The sequence below is a fragment of the Haliotis rubra genome, unplaced genomic scaffold (assembly GCF_003918875.1).
Source record: "Haliotis rubra isolate DU_JTF1 unplaced genomic scaffold, ASM391887v1 Scf10, whole genome shotgun sequence".
Classification (NCBI taxonomy): Eukaryota; Metazoa; Mollusca; class Gastropoda; order Lepetellida; family Haliotidae; genus Haliotis; species Haliotis rubra.
This window is the reverse complement of record NW_025764892.1, coordinates 64,013-83,494: the sequence shown is the minus strand read 5'-3', so window position 1 is coordinate 83,494 and position 19,482 is coordinate 64,013. Positions and strand designations below refer to the sequence as shown.

The window sequence follows — 19,482 nt, the reverse complement described above, 5'->3', positions numbered from 1 at the left end:
TCAGAGGCGCAGGCCATAGGCTCGTTGGAATAAAGGGGTCTTAATCTCTCGCTTAAATGTCTCAAAATCTGTGATTGTCTGAAAGTTCTGCGGAAGCTTATTCCACAGAGTGGGACCCGCCTTGATGAAACTTCTGTCACCAAATTGAACTGTCCGCGTCCTCGGAACTGTCAGTTGAAGTGTTGCTGAAGACCTCAACGATCTGGCTGGTTCATACTTGTGGATAAGGTCCTCAAGATATGATGGAGCTTGATGATGTATGGCTTTGAACACAAACATGAGAAGCTTGTACTCAATGCTGTACTGCACTAGAATCCAGTGAAGTTGTTGCAAGATTGGTGTGATATGTTCATGCTTGTTAGTTCCACAAATAAGTCTGGCTGCCGAATTCTGAATTCGTTGTAGCTTGGCTAAGCACTGTTGACTGGAACCATATAAATATAATATAAACTCTTAAATATTATTAGAAAATCTGATTGTGTTCATATAAATATAATATAAACTCTTAAATATTATTAGAAAATCTGATTGTGTTGACGATTGCAAGAAGTACATTGAAAGTAAACATTATTTTCAGGCAATTTGTAAACAAAAGAAGAAAGAATATGATCGCAAAGTGGTAAATGACGTAATGGAGGCTGCTAAAAACAAAGACTGTAAAGTGTTTTCGAGACTGTTGAAATCTTTATGGAGTGGGAAAAAATCGACCGACTGTGTCATATCTGCAGATAATTGGTACAGTTACTTCAAAACTCTGTTAAATCCTGACGTTGACTTAGGGAACTCTTTTAACAAACATGTACAAGATTATTTAGCAGACCATAATGCATTGGTTTTTGAGGATTGTGCAGAAAGTGACGATATTCTGAAGTCGATAACTGAAGAGGAAATAAAAAGATCTATTAAAGATTTAAAGAATTGGAAATCTCCTGGGCTGGATGGCATCCCAGCCGAGGCGATAAAAGCTGTTGTTAACATTCTATCTCCATATTTGGTGGTGTTGTTTAAGAACATTCTCACAACAGGTCAGTTCCCTGATGTTTGGAATGAAGGCGTAATTATACCATTATTTAAACATGGCAGTAAAGAAGACCCGGATAATTATAAAGGGATTACCTTGCTTGATATGTTAGGCAAAGTGTTTACCTCAATCAATAATACAAGATTAAAATTTTGGCTAGAACTACACTCTGCAGTGTCGGAAGCACAAGCTGAGATGGGTATTCCACTGTTGACAACATGTTTATTTTAAATACATTAGCTTATAAGTATCTTAGAAAAAAACAAGGGAAACTGTATTGTATTTTAATACACTTCATAAAGGCTTTTGATTATGTCGATAGAAGCAAGCTTCTCTTTCAGTTACATGTACTTAGAAAAGGAATTCATGGTCAATTATATAAATTGTTAGAAAGTATTTATTGTAATGTGAAAGCATGTGTGAGATGTACACCATGTCAGTTTACAGAAATGTTTTCATCTTCTCGAGGTGTTAGACAAGGGTGAATGTTGTCACAAATTTTGTTTTTAATGTATATTAAAGAGTTAGCTGCAACTATTGTCCAAGCGGACCATCGAGGTATTTTTGTACATAGTGACTTTTGAAGAAGTTTGCACAAACACAAACACTACTGACGGACTGACTGAGCTTGGTTTTACGCCGCTTTTAGCAATATTCCAGCATTATCACGGCGGGGGACACCAGAAATGGGCTTCACACATTGTGCCCATGTGGGGATTCGAACCCGGGTCTTCGGCGTGACGAGCCAACGCTTTAACCATTAGGCTAAACCACCGCCCCTTGGGAATCACAATAACAAAAACAAAATCACCAAAAATGGTTCCATTAGGATACCTCAAAGCCAGTATCATGTTTGGCCCACATGGGCATCGGTCACGACTTTGCATCGTCTGTACATGGAATGAATTAGCCGGTTGATAAAGGCCATAGGCACTTGAGTCCATTTTCTGCGAAATGCCAGCCGCAGTTAAAATAATATTTATACTACGATTAAAAATAGTAGTAAGTTTAAATTTACTTTGAATATTTTGGGACTAGATAGAGTGTTGTCGCCTCTATTTTGTTGCACGTGGCTTATAGCTGCTCCGGAACGTGTCAAGAAACATTGCTGTGAAACTGATATAAAAAGCTTGCTAGAACATTAAGTACATTTAAACCGTTGTAGCAATTGCTGCTTTACAAGTTTTGAAACTTTCGGTGTTACACTCTTCAAAAAAAAATATCACACAAGCCACTTTTAGAAGAATTTATTGCGTTAGTTTAACTGCAATTATTTCATAATAGTAATAATGATAATAAGTGCATTTATAATGCGCTAAACTCCATTCACTTGCTCATATAGCGCTATATGCAATCTGATAATTATTACCCTAAGTTGCCTGTGAGGCGCTAGAAGGTTTATTAATAGTCACACGGTAAAAAGGTGAAAATTCACACGTCTTCATACAAAGAGTTCGCCAACACAACAGCAGCCTTTATTATTGAGTCCACAAGATGGCGTCAAAGTCAGTACTTTGTATGGCTACCATTGGCAGCAATTACTGCTCGGCACCGTCTCGGCACCGACTGGATAAGTCGACGGAGTCGCTTTTGGGGAATTCTTCTGGTAGTTGAAGTGTCTGGGGCGTGTTTCGACGTTGACGTACACGTCTATTGAGTTCATAGATGTTCTATCGGGTTTAGATCTGGTGATTGGGAATGCCATGGCAAGACATTGACGTTAGAATTGGCAAGGTAGCGGACCGTGACGCGTGCTGTATGTGAAGTACCGTTGTCATGTTGGAATAACTAACTCTGTCGGTCCATAATCGGAAGCATTTGAAGTGCAAGGACTTCGTTGATGTACCGATTTGCTGTCAAATTCCCCCGAACCACCACTAAATCAGATATTTATGTGCTCATCCCACCGCATGCCATTGCTTCCGCCGAATCTGTCGACCTGTCGAATGAAATTAGGGGCAAAACGTTCATTACACCGACGGTAAACACGCTGTCTTCCATCTCGCAGGTGAAGAAAAATCGTCATTCATCACTGAACCAGACTCGCCTCCAGTTTCTAAGGTTCCACTTCCGGACTCTACGACACCACCGCAAGTGATTGCACCGATGGAAGTCTCTCAAAACAGGGGCGACAACTGGCCTTCTTGGTCGAATTCCCACTTCACGCAATCGACTCCTGACAGTTCTCACCACTTTCCATCCCAAATAGTCAACAGAACCATCGCTGCAACCCTGTCACCTCCTACCAAAAGACCCAAACCAGATTCAGCCCCCATCAAGATATCCATTCCCTACATTGGCAAACCGTCACATCAAATCAGCCGTCTCCTAAAACAACAAGCTGGCATAGATACCACCTTCTCCGCGTCCTCCAACCTTAACAACATTCTCCATGCCAATGGAAAAAAACGCGCCACCGTAAAGAACAACAACCCAAAATGTGTCATCTACAAAATACACTGTGATTGTGGGCAGAGCTACATGGGCGAAACTTCCCGACCCATCAACACCCGAGTGAAAGAACATCAGACCTCTGTTACCAATTCCGACAGCAAATCAGCCATTTCCGACCACATCAAAACAAGCCCCAATCATCAAATAGAGTGGTCTGACATCACCATTCTCTCCAACAAACAAACAGACTTCACTAAACGCAAGCTCACCGAAAACACCCACCATCAACAGAGACCAAGGATACTTCATTCCATCCGCTTATGATGCACTCATCCACCAAGCCCAATCTACTGTATAAACTCTGCTGTATAAACATTTCATTATTATTTGTACATCATTGGCTTCCACGCCTGTCCTTTGTCTACTCTCTGGCTTCATCAGCTTTCTGCCTAACCAATTATGTTAATTATGTTGTTTTCTTTGTTACATTGTTACATCCAGTATATATACACTTCCCCCTTCTTCATGTTCCATTATGCTTGACAACCGTACAAGAATCTGTATCGAAACGTCGCACTCACGAATAAAAAGAAGTTGTTATCCATAAAGTTTGTTCTATATAATACAGTATTTATAAGGAAATTACAACAGGCATGCATCAAGTGTGGTAAAGCTAGCATGGAGAGTTTGGGAGATTTGCTCCGGACAAAATAACTTCTTCATAGAGTCACAGATCAAGTCACGTTTCCATGGAAACACAAAAAATAAAATTCGCATCTGGGTCTAACCCCCAAAAGGCACATCAGGGATCATGCTTAATATGTGTACCAAGTTTGGTTACGCTATCACGAATAGTTTAAGAGATATGCTTCGGACAAAATGTGACGGACGCACAGACGGACTGAACTCGTTTCTATATTCCCCGCAACAACGCATCTTCATAATAATGTAAGCAAATCCTTTGGCGACATACTTGCTACAAAATAACAAGCTGACCTATTGCCTTCACGAAAATGTGCTTGCATATATGCGCTGTAGACGAGGCACCGAACTAAGTGTATCTTTCTATTTTAACATTTGAAGGCTTTGACAATAATTCAGTGTGCCAGAAACGGGCTCGATTCCTTATTGTAACATACCTCCATGCCATATGGTCGTTTGGGTATTCTTAGTCAGAGACTTACCAATTTACAGACTTGATCACAAACAATCTGAGCTCGAGATTGTTTGCTTATTGCATTGTAGTATGCAGCAGTGTTCGAAATAGCCACTGGCCCGCTAGCCCGTGGCTAGTAAAAATCCAGTCGGGCCAGTAAATCTCCACAGTCACTGGCCCGAATGGCTAGTGAATTTTCATGGGGTCATTTTGTAAATACATGTATATCACTCTCTCCAACTTCTTAAGGTATAATACATTTTTAAATCATGCAAGATTATGGCCTGATAAAAATGTTCATCATATAAGCAGCTTAATGGTGAAACCTGTGTCTACATTCAAATTTCGGGCCAGTGAATAATTTTGTGGGCTAGTAACTTTCAGGCATCGCTAGCTCGCCTGGCTAGCAAAAGTTGGAAACTATTTCGCACACTGATATCCAGTCAGATATATATATATATATAATTCACTGGTTTCACAACCGAACTGTCTCACGCAGCTGACTCTATTATTAATTAGCGGGATTTAGGGGAAGACAACAGGCTCAACCTATGTCGTAGTCGACTGATGTTATCAGGTGGTCAAGTCTGTTTACTTGGTTTATTTCAAGTCATCGTGGCAAGCTGCGTGGATTGGTGGTCACTGAAATTCTTATTTCGATTCGGTCAGACCGCAATCGTGGTCCAGTGGGACAGAGTACTTGTTGTTGTCTTTTAATCGACAAAGAATGGTCGGCTCGGAGAAGTGAGGTGAGATGAAATTGGGTTTAATGTCGCGCTGGAGAATATTTCGCTCATATGACGACGTGCATGCCTGTGTATGTGTATGTGCGGCTGCTTGTACTAGCCCAGACTGAAGCTGGTTTTATAGTGCTAGCCCACTGAGATACCATGCCGCAGTGAAGCATGAATACCCCACTCAGACTCCGAGCCGACCAGTCCCAACAAGTACCATATTTGACGTCTTTTGGTATGATGCGGTCGGGGATCGAACCCGCGATCTTCCGCTCTCTGGGCAGACGCTATAACCACTACACCACGGAGGCGGTCGTCGGCTCGAAGAAAGTATGCTGGATCTCTATGTACAATGTAGGTGCAGTAATCTGAAACCAAATCTAAAACCTAAGACTCCATTATTCCCATACTGAAATCATACAGTTTTGCGTCAAATAAGAATCAGAAACACTAAAACAGCTAAAGAAAGGTGCTTTGTTTGACCTGACTGAAATAGATAAACCAATGGTAGATAGCATGAACACAAGGACTGACAGGTTGTCACCAGTTCTGTTGCCAGCTGTATAGATGTCCACCATCTAATCCCCGCTGCGTCGGTTCACAAGCATTTGTTCGTCACACCGAAGACCCGGGCTCGATTCCCCACATGGGTACAATGTGTGAAGTCCATTTCTGGTGTCAACAACCGTGATATTGCTGGAATATTGCTAAAAGCGGCGTAAAATATAACTCACTCACTCACTCCGTTATGTCGCCCCATAAGAGTCCAGCAGGACGTGCATTGCATGTATTCAGTCGCGGCGGTTGAGCTGATGGATTATATCCTACCTTCAGGTTCGTTAGGGAAGTCGGTTTGGTCGTAGGAAAATGGTATTTCCACCGTGTCAAACACTTCCTGACCGTACACGCCACTGTCGAACGATGTTTTCTGCAATATATTCGCTGTTTACTAATGTAAATATATATCACAAACTTTTAATATAGGAAATGTCATCGATATGATGTGAAACTCTCCATAACGATATGCAGTGATGCGTCGACAACTCTAGGGCAATATACCAGCAGTGACGCAGGTCTCACACGTTTACCGTATTGCTAAAACCTACGGGCACGGTTGGTGGGTTGGTTTGTTTTTTAACACCGCACTCGGCAATATTCCAGCTATGGGCCAGACAATACAGTGACCAACAGCATGTGTATCGATCTACGCAATTGGGATACGATGACATGTGTCAACCAAGTCAGCGAGCTTGACCACCCGATCCCTTTAGTAGCCTTTTACGACAAGCATGGGTTACTGAAGATCAGTTCTAACCCGGACCTTCACGGGTCTACGAGGACGAGTATGGTGCAGACAAACCTATAACATAATCGGGGCGAACAGGGATTCGAAACTACGAGCGTATGTTTCTGGAGTGCCCTAGTAACGCAACTGTGCTCGGCGCTTTAGGCGCTTTTGACCAACTGTGCCTTACTCGAACTGAAGGTCTTGTAACTCAAGGAGTGTCTGCACTAAATAAAACATTTTTCGCAGCTGAAAGTCTTAGGATTCTAAGATATATCCATCCCTCACTCGCAGGAAGGCAGCGAATTGAAATCTAGATCTATTCAAAACTTTCGCCAAGAGAGACATTTGGGCATGTTGTTGACGCAAGGCTCATCAATGTGCTAAATTTGTTATACTACGATGTTGATCACGTCACCTGTGATGGCGGACGGGTCCAGGATATATATACTGTTATATGATGACTAAGTACATATAACACACTGGATAATCGAGAGTGAAAAGAGGAATATGAAGGATAACATATATATTTGTTATCAACCAGGTCCCGTCAAACTTACGGTTTCCGTACAGTTGATTAAAGTGTTTATAAACAGCTGCCACCTTGGTTTGTAGTATCTGAAACCACACGAACAAACCATTAACAATCATTATCAAATACTTTCCACCACAACTTTATGCTTCAAATCTAGTTTAAGTAGAACATCCGACAAAGTGCATTCTATCTCACCTGTTAATCAGCCCAGACCAAATCTTACAAGCATAATCCATGATCTGAAAAAGAGCAAAATCACTAACAATGTACGTGTTATCATATTTGTTTTGAAAATCAAATTGCCTTTGAAAAAGTATCAAACAATATACAATATTTCACACCTTAATCTACATACTTTTGACACTAATAGATTGCAAATAGCATAGGCGTAACAAGGAAACAGTAGATCCTGCCACGGGTAAGGGCCGCAACTGTCGGATTGCGGCTCCTTAAACCACTGGGCAAACCTTCAACACAGGTGTGATATGGATTGGGGAGACAATTGCTGTGCGATATCGGTACTGTCTCTGTTGTGTAGATGACAGAGCTTCTCTCGGAGAGAGGGATTTCCTTGCCTGAAGCTAGTACTTGTTACTCTGCATTGCCCCCGGTATTAAGGGTTTGAAACAAGGGACAGTGTGATATGGATTGGCAAGAAAATTGCTGTGCGATATCGGGACCGCCTCCGTGGTCGATCTGACAGAGCGTCTTCCGGAGAGAAGAAGATCTATGGTACGATTTCTAGACTGCGTCAGGACGTTAAAAGACGTTAAAAGATAGTACTTGTTGTTACGCTGTCTGGCGCCCGACAGAAAGGTGTAAAAAAAAGAACGATAGACTCGGAGGTGACTGTGTCTTTGCGAGCATGGGATCTCAGGTCCCCAAATCTTCAATTTCAGAATAAATTACACCTACACACTTTAACACCGTCATAGGTCCGTATAATTGGTATGAGTAGACATACACATATTCACACGTCGTTATATAACTGCAATAATCTTGGACGTGACGTTAAACCACATTTCACCTCATTACGACGCGACCTCTATGTCTTCATGGCAGTCAACCGTAGTCATGCTTGCCGTAGGAGGCGACTAACGGGATCGGTTGGTCAGGCTCGCTTATTTGATCGATGGATGTCACAGTCACTTCGTTGTGTAGATACAGATGCTTATGACATGATGCCTAATCTGGATTGTCTGGTGCAGACTTGCAGAGCAGTAATTAACAAACAAACAAACCTGTCCAGACGGCCCCCACAGGGTGACCTGGTTCCTCGAGTTGTAGTCATACAAGGCCTTCTCCTGGGGTGTGGAGAAGTGTCTTGCCGCGTCACTGGTCCACGTGCCCAGCAGGAAGTGAACGTCGGTAGCCAGGAGTGTGTCAAGGTCACTCAGAAGGTCGATCATCTTGACGCCAGCAGATCTATCCACATTATATATTTTCTTATGTAGCTTGTATCCTGATTTACGTGTTCTTTTGACTGATTTCTGATCACACGCAGAAATATTTCAATCTATGAGTACTTGGAATACAAGTTAGTGTCATCGAGTTTAAGTGATTGAAAATGTCACATTGGCAGTAAATGACGTAACGTCGTGTATGGAGATAGGAAACCTCTCAAAGACGAAGAGTCCTGAGGTAAGTGGCATTAGAGTTAATCGACGAAGTTTATAAGTCCCTTTTTACAGTGAATCAGTTATTTAAGCAAATGGGACTGGTACAATAGTCCAGTAGAATGGACGAATGCTTCACAACAAATTCTTTCTAGCAGTTATTGATACCCACCTATGCTTGGACATATCTGTATACAGCCTTGCCCTACCTGAATCAGTGAGTGAGTATTAGTTTTACGCCGCTTTTAACAATATTCCAACAATACGGGGACACCAGAAATGGGCTTCACGCATTGTACCCATTTGGGAATCGAACTCGGGTCTGTCCTACCTGAGACTGGCTGTGTCGCTCTTGTTGTAGGCTGCGATGACATCAGAGTAGTATTTGATGGCGAGCACCTGCAAGCTGTTCCTGGACACGTCAACCAGGTCGTACCTGAAAAACATCCATGTGTTCATGTGTTGTTGCTTAGGGCTGAATCATGTTTTGTTTGTTGTTGAACGCCACGCTTAAGGATATGACGGTCCCTGGTAATAATCAAGCCTGGACCCGACAATCCAGTGATCATCAGCAACGATTCTCAACGTAGTACGCTTCAAACAAGCCACCAAACTGCTTCCGAACCATTTAGTCGCTTTTACCATCAGCATGCGTTGCAGGGATCTTCTTCTAACTCTTACCCGCACATTCGGATGGCACTCACCTGAACAGAGTTTGTGCATGGAGCGCCGGCGTTGTAAACGTGGCGGCCACCATATTGTCCCACGCCTTGAACAACATCTCGGGATCATAGCCCATCTACACGACGTCAACAATGAAGGATTTATACTACTCCACTTTTGCCAGGGACAATCAGATATGTCATATATGTAAATATACATCGATATATAATGCGAATTTTGTTTTTATTTGACTGAAACATAAAAATAATCAAAACATAGAAGAAAATATACCCTAACGTTTAACATTAACCTTAATGGGAGAAAGCGGTCCCAGCCCCCTTTGAACCTACACATTTCAGGTCAGTAGAGGAACGATGTTTAAGACACTGCGTTTCGTTATGTGCTCAGCTTGGTGTTTGTGGTACAACAGAGGATAGTGAAGATACCTGGCTAGTGAAGATACGTGGAAAGTGAAGATACGTGGATAGTGGAGATACGGGAATAGTGGGGATACGTGGATAGTGCAGATGCATGGATAGTGGAGATACGTGGATAGTGGAGATGCGTGGTTAGTGCAGATGCATGGATAGTGGATAGTGGAGATGCGTGGATAGTGCAGATACGTAGATAGTGGAGATACGTGAATAGTGCAGGTACGTGGATAGTGGATAATGGAGATACGGGAAGAGTGAAGATACGAAGGATAGTGGATAGTGCAGATGCATGGATAGTGGAGATACATGGATAGTTGAGATACGTGGATAGTGCAGATACGTGGATAGTGGAGTTGCGTGGTTAGTGTAGGTACGTGGATAGTGGAGATACGTGGATAGTGCAGGTACGTGGATAGTGGAGATACGTGGATTGTGCAGGTACGTGGATAGTGGAGATGCGTGGATAGTGCAGATATGTGGATAGTGGAGATACCAGGAAAGTGGACATACGTCGATAATGGAAATACGGGAATAGTGAAGATACGAAGTGGAGGTGAGGTGAAATTGGGTTTAACGTCGTACTTGAGAATATTTCGCTCATATGACGACGTGCATGCGTGTGTATGTGTATGTGCGGCTGCTTGTCCTAGCCCAGACTTAGGCTGGTTTTATAGTGCTAGCCCACTTAGAAACCATGCCGCAGTGAAGCATGAATACCCCACTCAGACACATTATACTGACTCCGAGCCGACCAGTCCTTGCTGTACCCATTAATGCCGAGCGCCAGGCAGGAACCAACAAGTACCATATTTTAACGTCTTTTGGTATGACGCGGTCGGGGATCGAACCCGCGACCTTCCGCTCTCCGGGCGGACGCTCTAACCACTACACCACGGAGGCGGTCTGAAGAGACGAAGGATAACGGAGATGCGTGGATAGTGGAGATGCGTGGATAGTGCAGATACGTGAATAGTGGAGATACGTGGATAGTGGAGATACGTGGACAGAGTAGACGCTTTGCTAAAGGAAAACAGAATGTTCATTACAGGCACTTGTTGAATACGATGTTAAATGTTCCTCATGTTTGGTGTCCCCTTTGTAATTACGCTTGAATATTGTTGAAAAGTGCGTAAAATCATAGATACGCACTTTCATGTTCATAGTATTGCCCGGGGAAGGTTTAGCCTAGTGGTTAAAGCGTTTGATCGCCACGCCGAAGACCCGAGTTCGATTGACCACATGGGCACAATGTATGAAGTCCACTTCTGCATGGTGTGCCCCGCTGTGATATTGCTGGAATATTGCTGTGATATTGCTGGAATGTTGCTTTGATATTGCTGTGATATTGCTGGAATATTGCTGTGATATTGCTGGAATATTGCTGTGATATTGCTAAAAGCGATGTAAAGCTAAACTCACTCACTCATAATATTGTCCAAACTGCATGACAGAAACCTAAGACTGTTACCTGATATACTTGTTTGCCTCGAATATGTTTCAAAGTCATTTGTGACCCAATCGTGTTATTCCGGGACCAGCGGAATACCGAGGATAAGGAAAGGGGCGATTGGTTACGATTGTTTCAAGGTTTGTTACCATCAGACCCTTCCTCATGGGCTTCTCCAAACTGAGGACCGGGATCGATTCCTCAAATGGGTACAATGTGTGAAGAAGATTGTTGGCATTCCCTGACGTGATATTGTTGGAATATTGTTAAAAGTGGCGTAAAACCACAGTCGCTCATTTTTCCAAACTGGCAAACGTCCGAGAGGAGCATAACTTCGGGTTCTCTTGTGTCATATGAACATTCCCTACTTTAGGGAACAAATTTTGTTCTGGATTCTTCAATTGAAACTGTAAACTAACCCCTAGCCTCTGAATATATTATTGTGATAGAAACAAATGAGCCACACGGGAGATTCAGAACATCTGAACCCTGGGGAAATCTTGCTTCATTTAGCTAGGCTTCTTTGCAGAAAGAATTGGGAGGAGGGGACATAATGTAGTTCAGAGGGACTGTGAGCTATGTATTCTAGCACGACACCTACCCTGAGATAAGCCCAAGGTCGGAGGTTTTCGGGTCGCCTCCCCCGTATCGCTGTGCTTGATACAGATCTATCCTAGAAAAATGTTAGAGAAGAAAACAGAATTACCCTGGTGGTATCACAAGTTAGATTGTTATTGATCAACACTGCACTTTGTAGTAGTCCAGCAGAAGTCGCTTCCCAACCGGATTCCCTTGTGAAATAACTGCCGTTACGTGAATAGTTAATAATTATTATTATAGGATATTCATATTGCGGACATATCCACGCACCTAGTACATGCTCAAAGCGCTGGTATTTTGTCCCCTCGATCATTGGATGTCAGTCTCAACGACACATCGTATTATCAATCTCAACTCCCTAGGAATCATACTAGGCGCACCGAGTTACTGCCCATCATTACGAGGTACCCATTCACAGCTGGTGTGGACTGGGACACACAGTACATTGCACGTTGCTGTACCCGCAACTAGGTGTTTGCACGTATTCATGTGGCCACCAGCTGGTCAGAAACCAACGGATTCGTGGGTTCTTTTACGTGCACAGGGTTATGTACTGTACACTAGGGCTTGTGACAACACTGAAAGAGTCCGCACACAATGTTGACTCCAAGGTGTTTACACCCGGTCACAGGTGGGCTCGATCCCGGCACCTCAAACTCGCTGGATCACTAGTTTGGCGCCTTAAACAGCTCGCCCACCAAGCCCCCATTAATTATATTTTATGTTTCAGCTGTTCCGATCAAGGCACAATTCTAATCCAACTGAACATCTCACCACTCGGTTGTGTTAACAGATCCTGGCCTCCACGCCTGTTCGTTCATGAACTCGTACATGACCTCGTTCTGGTTGATACCCTCTGGGGTGAGACCTGTGCCCACCATGGTGCTGTTAGGGAAGTTACGTCCATTGAAAGGACCCTGAAACAGTTAACAACAGCTTAAAGATGCTGGCGATGTTGATCCTGCTCGTGGCAAGGGGAGTAACACTGACTCCATTAAGCACGGAACTATTTACAGCAGGATATAGAGAATCTCACCCAAGTGTCTACTGATATCAATTATATCAACACGAGTTGATAAAGTTACAAACATCCGAGGCTTGCCGAGGATATTTTCACTTTTATCAACAAGTGTTGGCAGGGTATGAAACTCCCAAAAATTCAGCCAGACCACAGGGCTGGTTAGATATAAAACTTGCCAGCCAGGCGCGTAGCAAGCCAATATTTTCGTGTAAGCCCGATAGGTTGCAAAACTTTATATCTAGATAGTATTGAGGGCTTGCCCGACCTTTTTAGCAACAATCATGTGTAAGCCCGGGCTTTTCTTCATAATGGTAGCTACGCCCCTGCCAGCCCTGACCAAAACTTACCTGCCCACAAAATATCTAAGACTTCATATACATGTCTAAATTTTAACCCGACCATAGGACAGGTGAATTTAAGAATCTCTTTAAGAAAATAACCCGTCCCGGGCGGTCGGGCAGGCAGGTATTTCGAACGCTGGCGTTGATATATTTGATATCAGGAGACACGAAGGTGATATTCTATTTATGATAAAAAATCACTCTTAATTAGTTTCCAATGAAAAATGTACATCTCTGAACACGGTACTGGTGTATTAATGCCCTTTATTGTTGATCATCGTGTAAGAATACATAGCTTTACCTCGTTCACCTTGTCCAGTTCGCCATACATTTCGTTAAGTCCGCCAAAATTATGCAGCATGCACCAAATGAATGGTTGACCGTAGTAGGACTCGGTGCGGGTGAAGATCGGACTCTGCTCGGAGTACAGATCCAGGATGATCATCTTGCCCTGAATGAATGAATGAATGAATGAATGAATGAATGAATGTGGAGAGTGACGGAAACCCAAACCATGAAACATCGTCCATTGTGACCACACAATCCACATTTTGTCATAGTTGTGACCTATTGCAGACGTAAATGTTTTTGGAATACTCGGAATCGCTCCGCTCAGGTGTTCCTATCAGATCATTAACAATTATGTACATTATCTTGTACTATTCGAAACTGCCCTAGCATGCATTTATCAAATGGTGAATGTCTTTCCTTGTGTGATATCATTAAATACTTACCTTTGGCACTGCAGGAAGAAGGGCCTTGATTTGGGGGTCCTTCCAGAAAGCTCCATTTACAAACAGCCAGCCCTGCATCAACCTGTGGGTATATTCTAGACTAATGCTAAGAACACGTCACAATTTAATTCTGGACTCACAAAAGTCCAGAAACTCTCCGCACTGTGGGCACTTTCTGACAAGGGATTTGACCAAATGAAACATGCAGTTGTTATGAATATATGCCAAGGATGAAAAAATGAAAAAAATGTTATCGAAAACTTGAAATTTAAACTCGCTCGCCCATGGGCCTGCCCATGGGCGAACAGTGGCCCATGGGCGAGAATGTTTAATTTCGATCAGAATTCATGTTTTGGAGGTTGTAAATGAATGAGTATATGTTTATAAGCATCATGACACAAATTTCAACTCATTTTGACTTAATTCGACTAACTTAGAGCGAGCGAAATCTCTCGCCCATGGGCGAAAACATTTTGGCCCATGGGCGAGAATATTTACTTTTACTCAATATTTATGTTTTGAGGTTGTAAATGAATGAGTGTATGTTTATAAGCATCATGACACAAATTTCAACTCATTTTGACTTAATTCGACCCATGGGCGATATTAAAAATCTCGCCCATGGGCGAGAATGTTTAATTTCGATCAGAATTCATGTTTTGGAGGTTGTAAATGAATGAGTGTATGTTTATAAGCATCATGACACAAATTTCAACTCATTTTAACTTACCTCGACTAATTTAGAGCGATATTTAAAAATCTCGCCCATGGGCGAAAAACATTTTGGCCCATGGGCGAGAATATTTACTTTTACTCAATATTTATGTTTTGGAGGTTGTAAATGAATGAGTGTATGTTTATAAGCACCATGACACAAATTTCAACTCATTTTGACTTAATTCGACTAAATTAGAGCGATATTAAAAAATCTCGCCCATGGGCGAAAATTATGTTGGCCCATGGGCGAGAATATTTACTTTTACTCAAAATACATGTTTTTTCCATGTTTTGGAGGTTGTAAATGAATGAGTGTATACTTATGGGTATCATGAAACAAATTCAACTCATTTTGACTTAATTCGACTAACATAGGGCGATATTAAAAAATCTCGCCCATGGGCGAAAAACATTTTGGCCCATGGGCGAGAATATTGACTCTTACTCAAAATACATGTTTTTCCATGTTTTGAAGGTTGTAAATGAATGAGCGTATGTTTATAAACATCATGACACAAATTTCAATTCATTTTGACTTAATTTGGCTAATTTAGAGCGATATTAAAAAATCTGCATTATTTACGGTAACATGGATTAGCTAATAGCGCATTGCCGGGAGACCCACATTCACACGATCACTCAACCATACCCATTTCCGGTTGAGCCACACCATTTTCAACTCTTGTTTTCTTAAAAGTGGCTTTCCCGGGCTATAACTATCAGCACACCCCAATCCGACCATCTGTCATTAATTAATTACCTGTCATGAGCTATCAGTTGTATTGAAAGCTCTCGCCTATTGTTTCATTACTTAATTGTTTCACGGATAGGTATGTAGTCACTCCAAATTCACCATATGTGCGTGACTGTCCTCTCCGACGTCCGCGCCCACCTCTCATCCTCGCTCAGACTGCCTTGCCCCCCCTCAATGCTCCCATACCACCCCTTCACCCCACCCATCCTAGAAGGACTTACATGGTCCCTTCATACGTTGGCGATTGTGCACAAATTTAGCCATCACTTAAAAACACAAGTATCCTACTATTATAAACCTGGTATATCTAAATTTACTTCAAATGTTTTGAGACTTACGTACCCTCTCAAGAAGACAAAACTGTGAAACCCGTGAAGGTCCGGGTTAGAATTGGCCTTCAGTAACCCATGCTTATCGTAAGAGGCGACTAACGGGATCGGGTGGTCAGGCTCGCTGGCTTGGTTGACACATGTCATCGGTTCCCTATTGCGCTGATCGATGCTCATGCTGTTGATCACTGGATTGTCTGGTCCAGGCTCGATTATTTACAGACCGCTGCCATATATTTGGAATATTGCTGAGTGTGGCGTAAAACTAAACTCACTCATCCAACTGCTCAGATCGATGCTCATGCTGTTGATCACTGGATCGTCTGGTCCAGACTCGATTACAGACTGGAATATTGTTGAGTGCAGCCTAAAACTAAACTCACTCGCTCACTCACTCCAAACTGTGAAAATTAGGAACACCTCTAGCTACCAACAATGTCAACAAGAACATAATGGAGTCCCTGCATCAATACATCGATAAATTATTCCAATATCTGTACACAAATAATGAAATGTAACTGCAAGTTCAAGGTTCCTAAGCACGTACAATGCACATTTACCCTACCTCATGTAATAATGTCTATCTCTGATTGATTCACGTGACCTTGAACAAATGGTGGACGGAAAAAAGTCATGGAAAAAAAGTCATAGAAAAAATAACTATTATAAAACATCATGTTCTCCAGTTATTTACTTTGTTTATACTATTTCACTTTCAAGTTAATTATTCCTTTAGTGTGACGCTGTAAGCAATTGGATCTTATCAAAACAGGAGAAATGAACAGATTATTATTTGTTTAGTTCTTAACGGATTGTGGGATTAAAAGTCACAAGTCACATGATTGTTTGTTTAACTAGCTTTGAGCTTGACGATATCACACCAATTAATGAACTCATGGGATTATCAGTTAATGCTTTTACTCAAATGGCTTCCTTCTAGCAGCTAATATAAGACACGCTGGCCGTAAGACTGTGATCCAAACTCTTCACGGCATTGGCTGGAACATTCGGTTAAATAAAATGTGCTAGGACAACTGACTGATGTAGTGCTGTTGCAGATGAAAGTGTTATGATGATAGTGCATTTTCTGATGTCATGTATTTTACTTGAATGATTACATTAATTTTATAAGTTAGGTTCAAATGTGGTAGTGCTGTTGATGATAATATTGTTATGACTTGTTACAATCCTGACCTTTTTTGAGTTTATGACTTTTTTCCTATGACTTTATTCCTACCCAATCTATGACTTTTTTCCATGACTTTTTTTCTACAACCGAACAAATTACAATGTATGCCGGGTGCACGGTTGTGCACTGCTTGGGTGGTGTTGTACAAATCATCAGGCAGAATAAATCATTTATATCCCGCCCCATGGAAAAAAACGGTATCTTCCCATAAGATAGACCGGTTTATGCCCGGACTGTCGACAACAAGAAATAATCCGTCCAAAATACTTGTCGACAGTCCGGGAAAAGGGAGGTGATGTTCTACATGAGTGACTTCACTCCCAGTGTTCTCGAAATTAACAAACCAATTAAAACAGAGTGTGATATATATAGTAGACAATATATTATTCAGTCAATATAACAACATGCATGTATCATATGTCACATAATATAGCATATTTGTATATATATTTCATAAAGCTCACACAATATATTTGTGTGTGTGTTTTATATAAATAAGTAATTTCTGCAGGTGTATAAGTAATAAATATATAAAAGATGAGTCCAGTTATTTCTTCTTGCCAAAAGTCGTTTATATGTGCACTAAAGTAATCTGAATGTTCAGCCAAGATGAAGCAACTCTGACACATGGTCTGTGTAATTCAAGTCGGTAAGTCTGTCGGCAAGAAGGTCGGCCTTCAAGGATTGAATCCTAGCGTCGATGATTCGGTAGCGACGTCTGGGGTATAGGCGTAGCGTTGTCAGTCTTTGCACGATGATGGAGCTTTGACTTGAACGCATCAACTTCAGTAAGAAACGGAATAGCAGGATGGTTGTGACCTTGACCGACCATATTCAGCAGGTTGTTTTCTGTAACCAGATATGATGGACAGGTTGCCTCTGTACATCTCCAGTATGTTTTCTGACCTCTGCTTCTGTTGACTCTGTACTTGAATCCATTGTGGTTAAGATTCTAACCTCTATGAATGTTGTCAATCAATGTAACCTATAGCATTTGCCATTTTGACAGTGGTAACAAAATATTCATGATCTATTATATATACCCACACATGCGAAATGTTTACAAAAGCATTTCGATCATCCTTCTACTCCCAATATCTCAAACTAATTTGTAAGCTCTCCGTTTCTCATGTTGTTGCATGTTAAACTCCAAAATGGTAATCCTTCCACTCGTAACGTAAAATAATAATCTGTTTTTGCAACCTTAATTCTCTTGCAAATTGTTCGACATTCTCTTTAATCTACTTAATTCATTTTACTCAAGATACGAGCATAGCTCGACTTGCAACCAGCAAACATTCTCTTTCATTAATTAACACCGTCACGGTATGTTGACCACGCGATGTCGACATTCCGGTTTTTTTGTTTTGTCGATAGTTAGGGACATCCTAATTTTCATTTGTCGACAGATCGGACTGACACCAGATAGACCTCCCAAAAGACAGACCGCTTAAAACAGCACATTTTATGGTTGGTTGCATAAGGCTTAATGAAGCTGTACCCTTGATAATATGCATCCACGGCAGTCAGTGAACCGTGAAGCAGTGGTTCAAATCGACTAGTCAGTACCATGTTAGTGAAATATATGACTGAATTTCATGCTATATTTACATGAAGAGAGATTTAAGATATTTTTGCCTAAGGTTATGTATTTATATGGTTTTATAAAAATCTTTCTATGATGTATATTTTGACCCTCTAGATTAACAGTGTCTCATAAGCCTGTTAAGGCTGGATGTATGTAAAACATTATGTGTTTATTTTATATGAATTTTATATCTTGTTTACATACATGGGACACTTTAAAAAACTATGTCTATCTGTCTGTCTGTCTTTAAACATTCGATAAGATAATTTCTGTTTACTATTGTGATGCGGCGTATACGGGGATTTTTGCGTCCCGTTTTATCCACCTAGCCGAAGGCGTCAGTGACAGTTTGCTACTACTTATGATAGGAATTAATTTGACGTTTTTGTGTATCCAGTTCTTGTGTATTCTGTTATATATATATGTACCGGTGAGGTATTACCGGTTACCAAACCAGATTCTCTGAGAATATAAATATGTTTAAAGCATATGTTCAAGATTGAAATACAATGTGAACATGCACACAATAGCAAAATTGAAAGGCACATCTTGCCAAACAAGGTTTTCAAGAGCATATACGCATAACTGTGCACGTCTTGAGAAAGGTCAAAGTTCCTATTCCTATCTCAGTAAACAGGGTTGTTCAATCACACATATATACACACCAATTTTGCAGGACAAATAAGTTAATGCACAAAAGAGAATTTAACACCATTTCGACACCTTATAATACAATCAATTCGAGATTTCCTTAGAATGTACGATATTTGGCTGCGCGATAAGCGCAGTCAGTCGTTTTTAAAAAAAACACACTCACGAGCACCTGTACATCTCACACCTAGCCCAGGGTGATCAATGGATTGTATATATGGAAAGCAAAATACACTTGAAAGTCGTGGCTGTTTAATTCCAATACACAAGACC

General features: G+C 41.5%; 1 protein-coding gene across 1 annotated transcript; it reads right to left on the bottom strand.

Moving 5' to 3' along the window:
* Positions 1-14,059, bottom strand: LOC124265867 (alpha-N-acetylglucosaminidase-like). The gene is made up of 12 exons (XM_046700723.1): positions 13,982-14,059; positions 13,549-13,698; positions 12,660-12,802; positions 11,887-11,958; positions 10,804-10,858; positions 9,446-9,540; positions 9,073-9,177; positions 8,367-8,550; positions 7,321-7,364; positions 7,151-7,208; positions 6,134-6,233; positions 1-308 (listed from the first exon to the last, which is right to left on the bottom strand). The coding sequence occupies exons 1-12, from the start codon at positions 14,057-14,059 to the stop codon at positions 1-3; spliced, it is 1,392 nt and encodes a 463-aa protein (XP_046556679.1).
* Between the last annotated feature and the right edge of the window lie 5,423 nt (positions 14,060-19,482).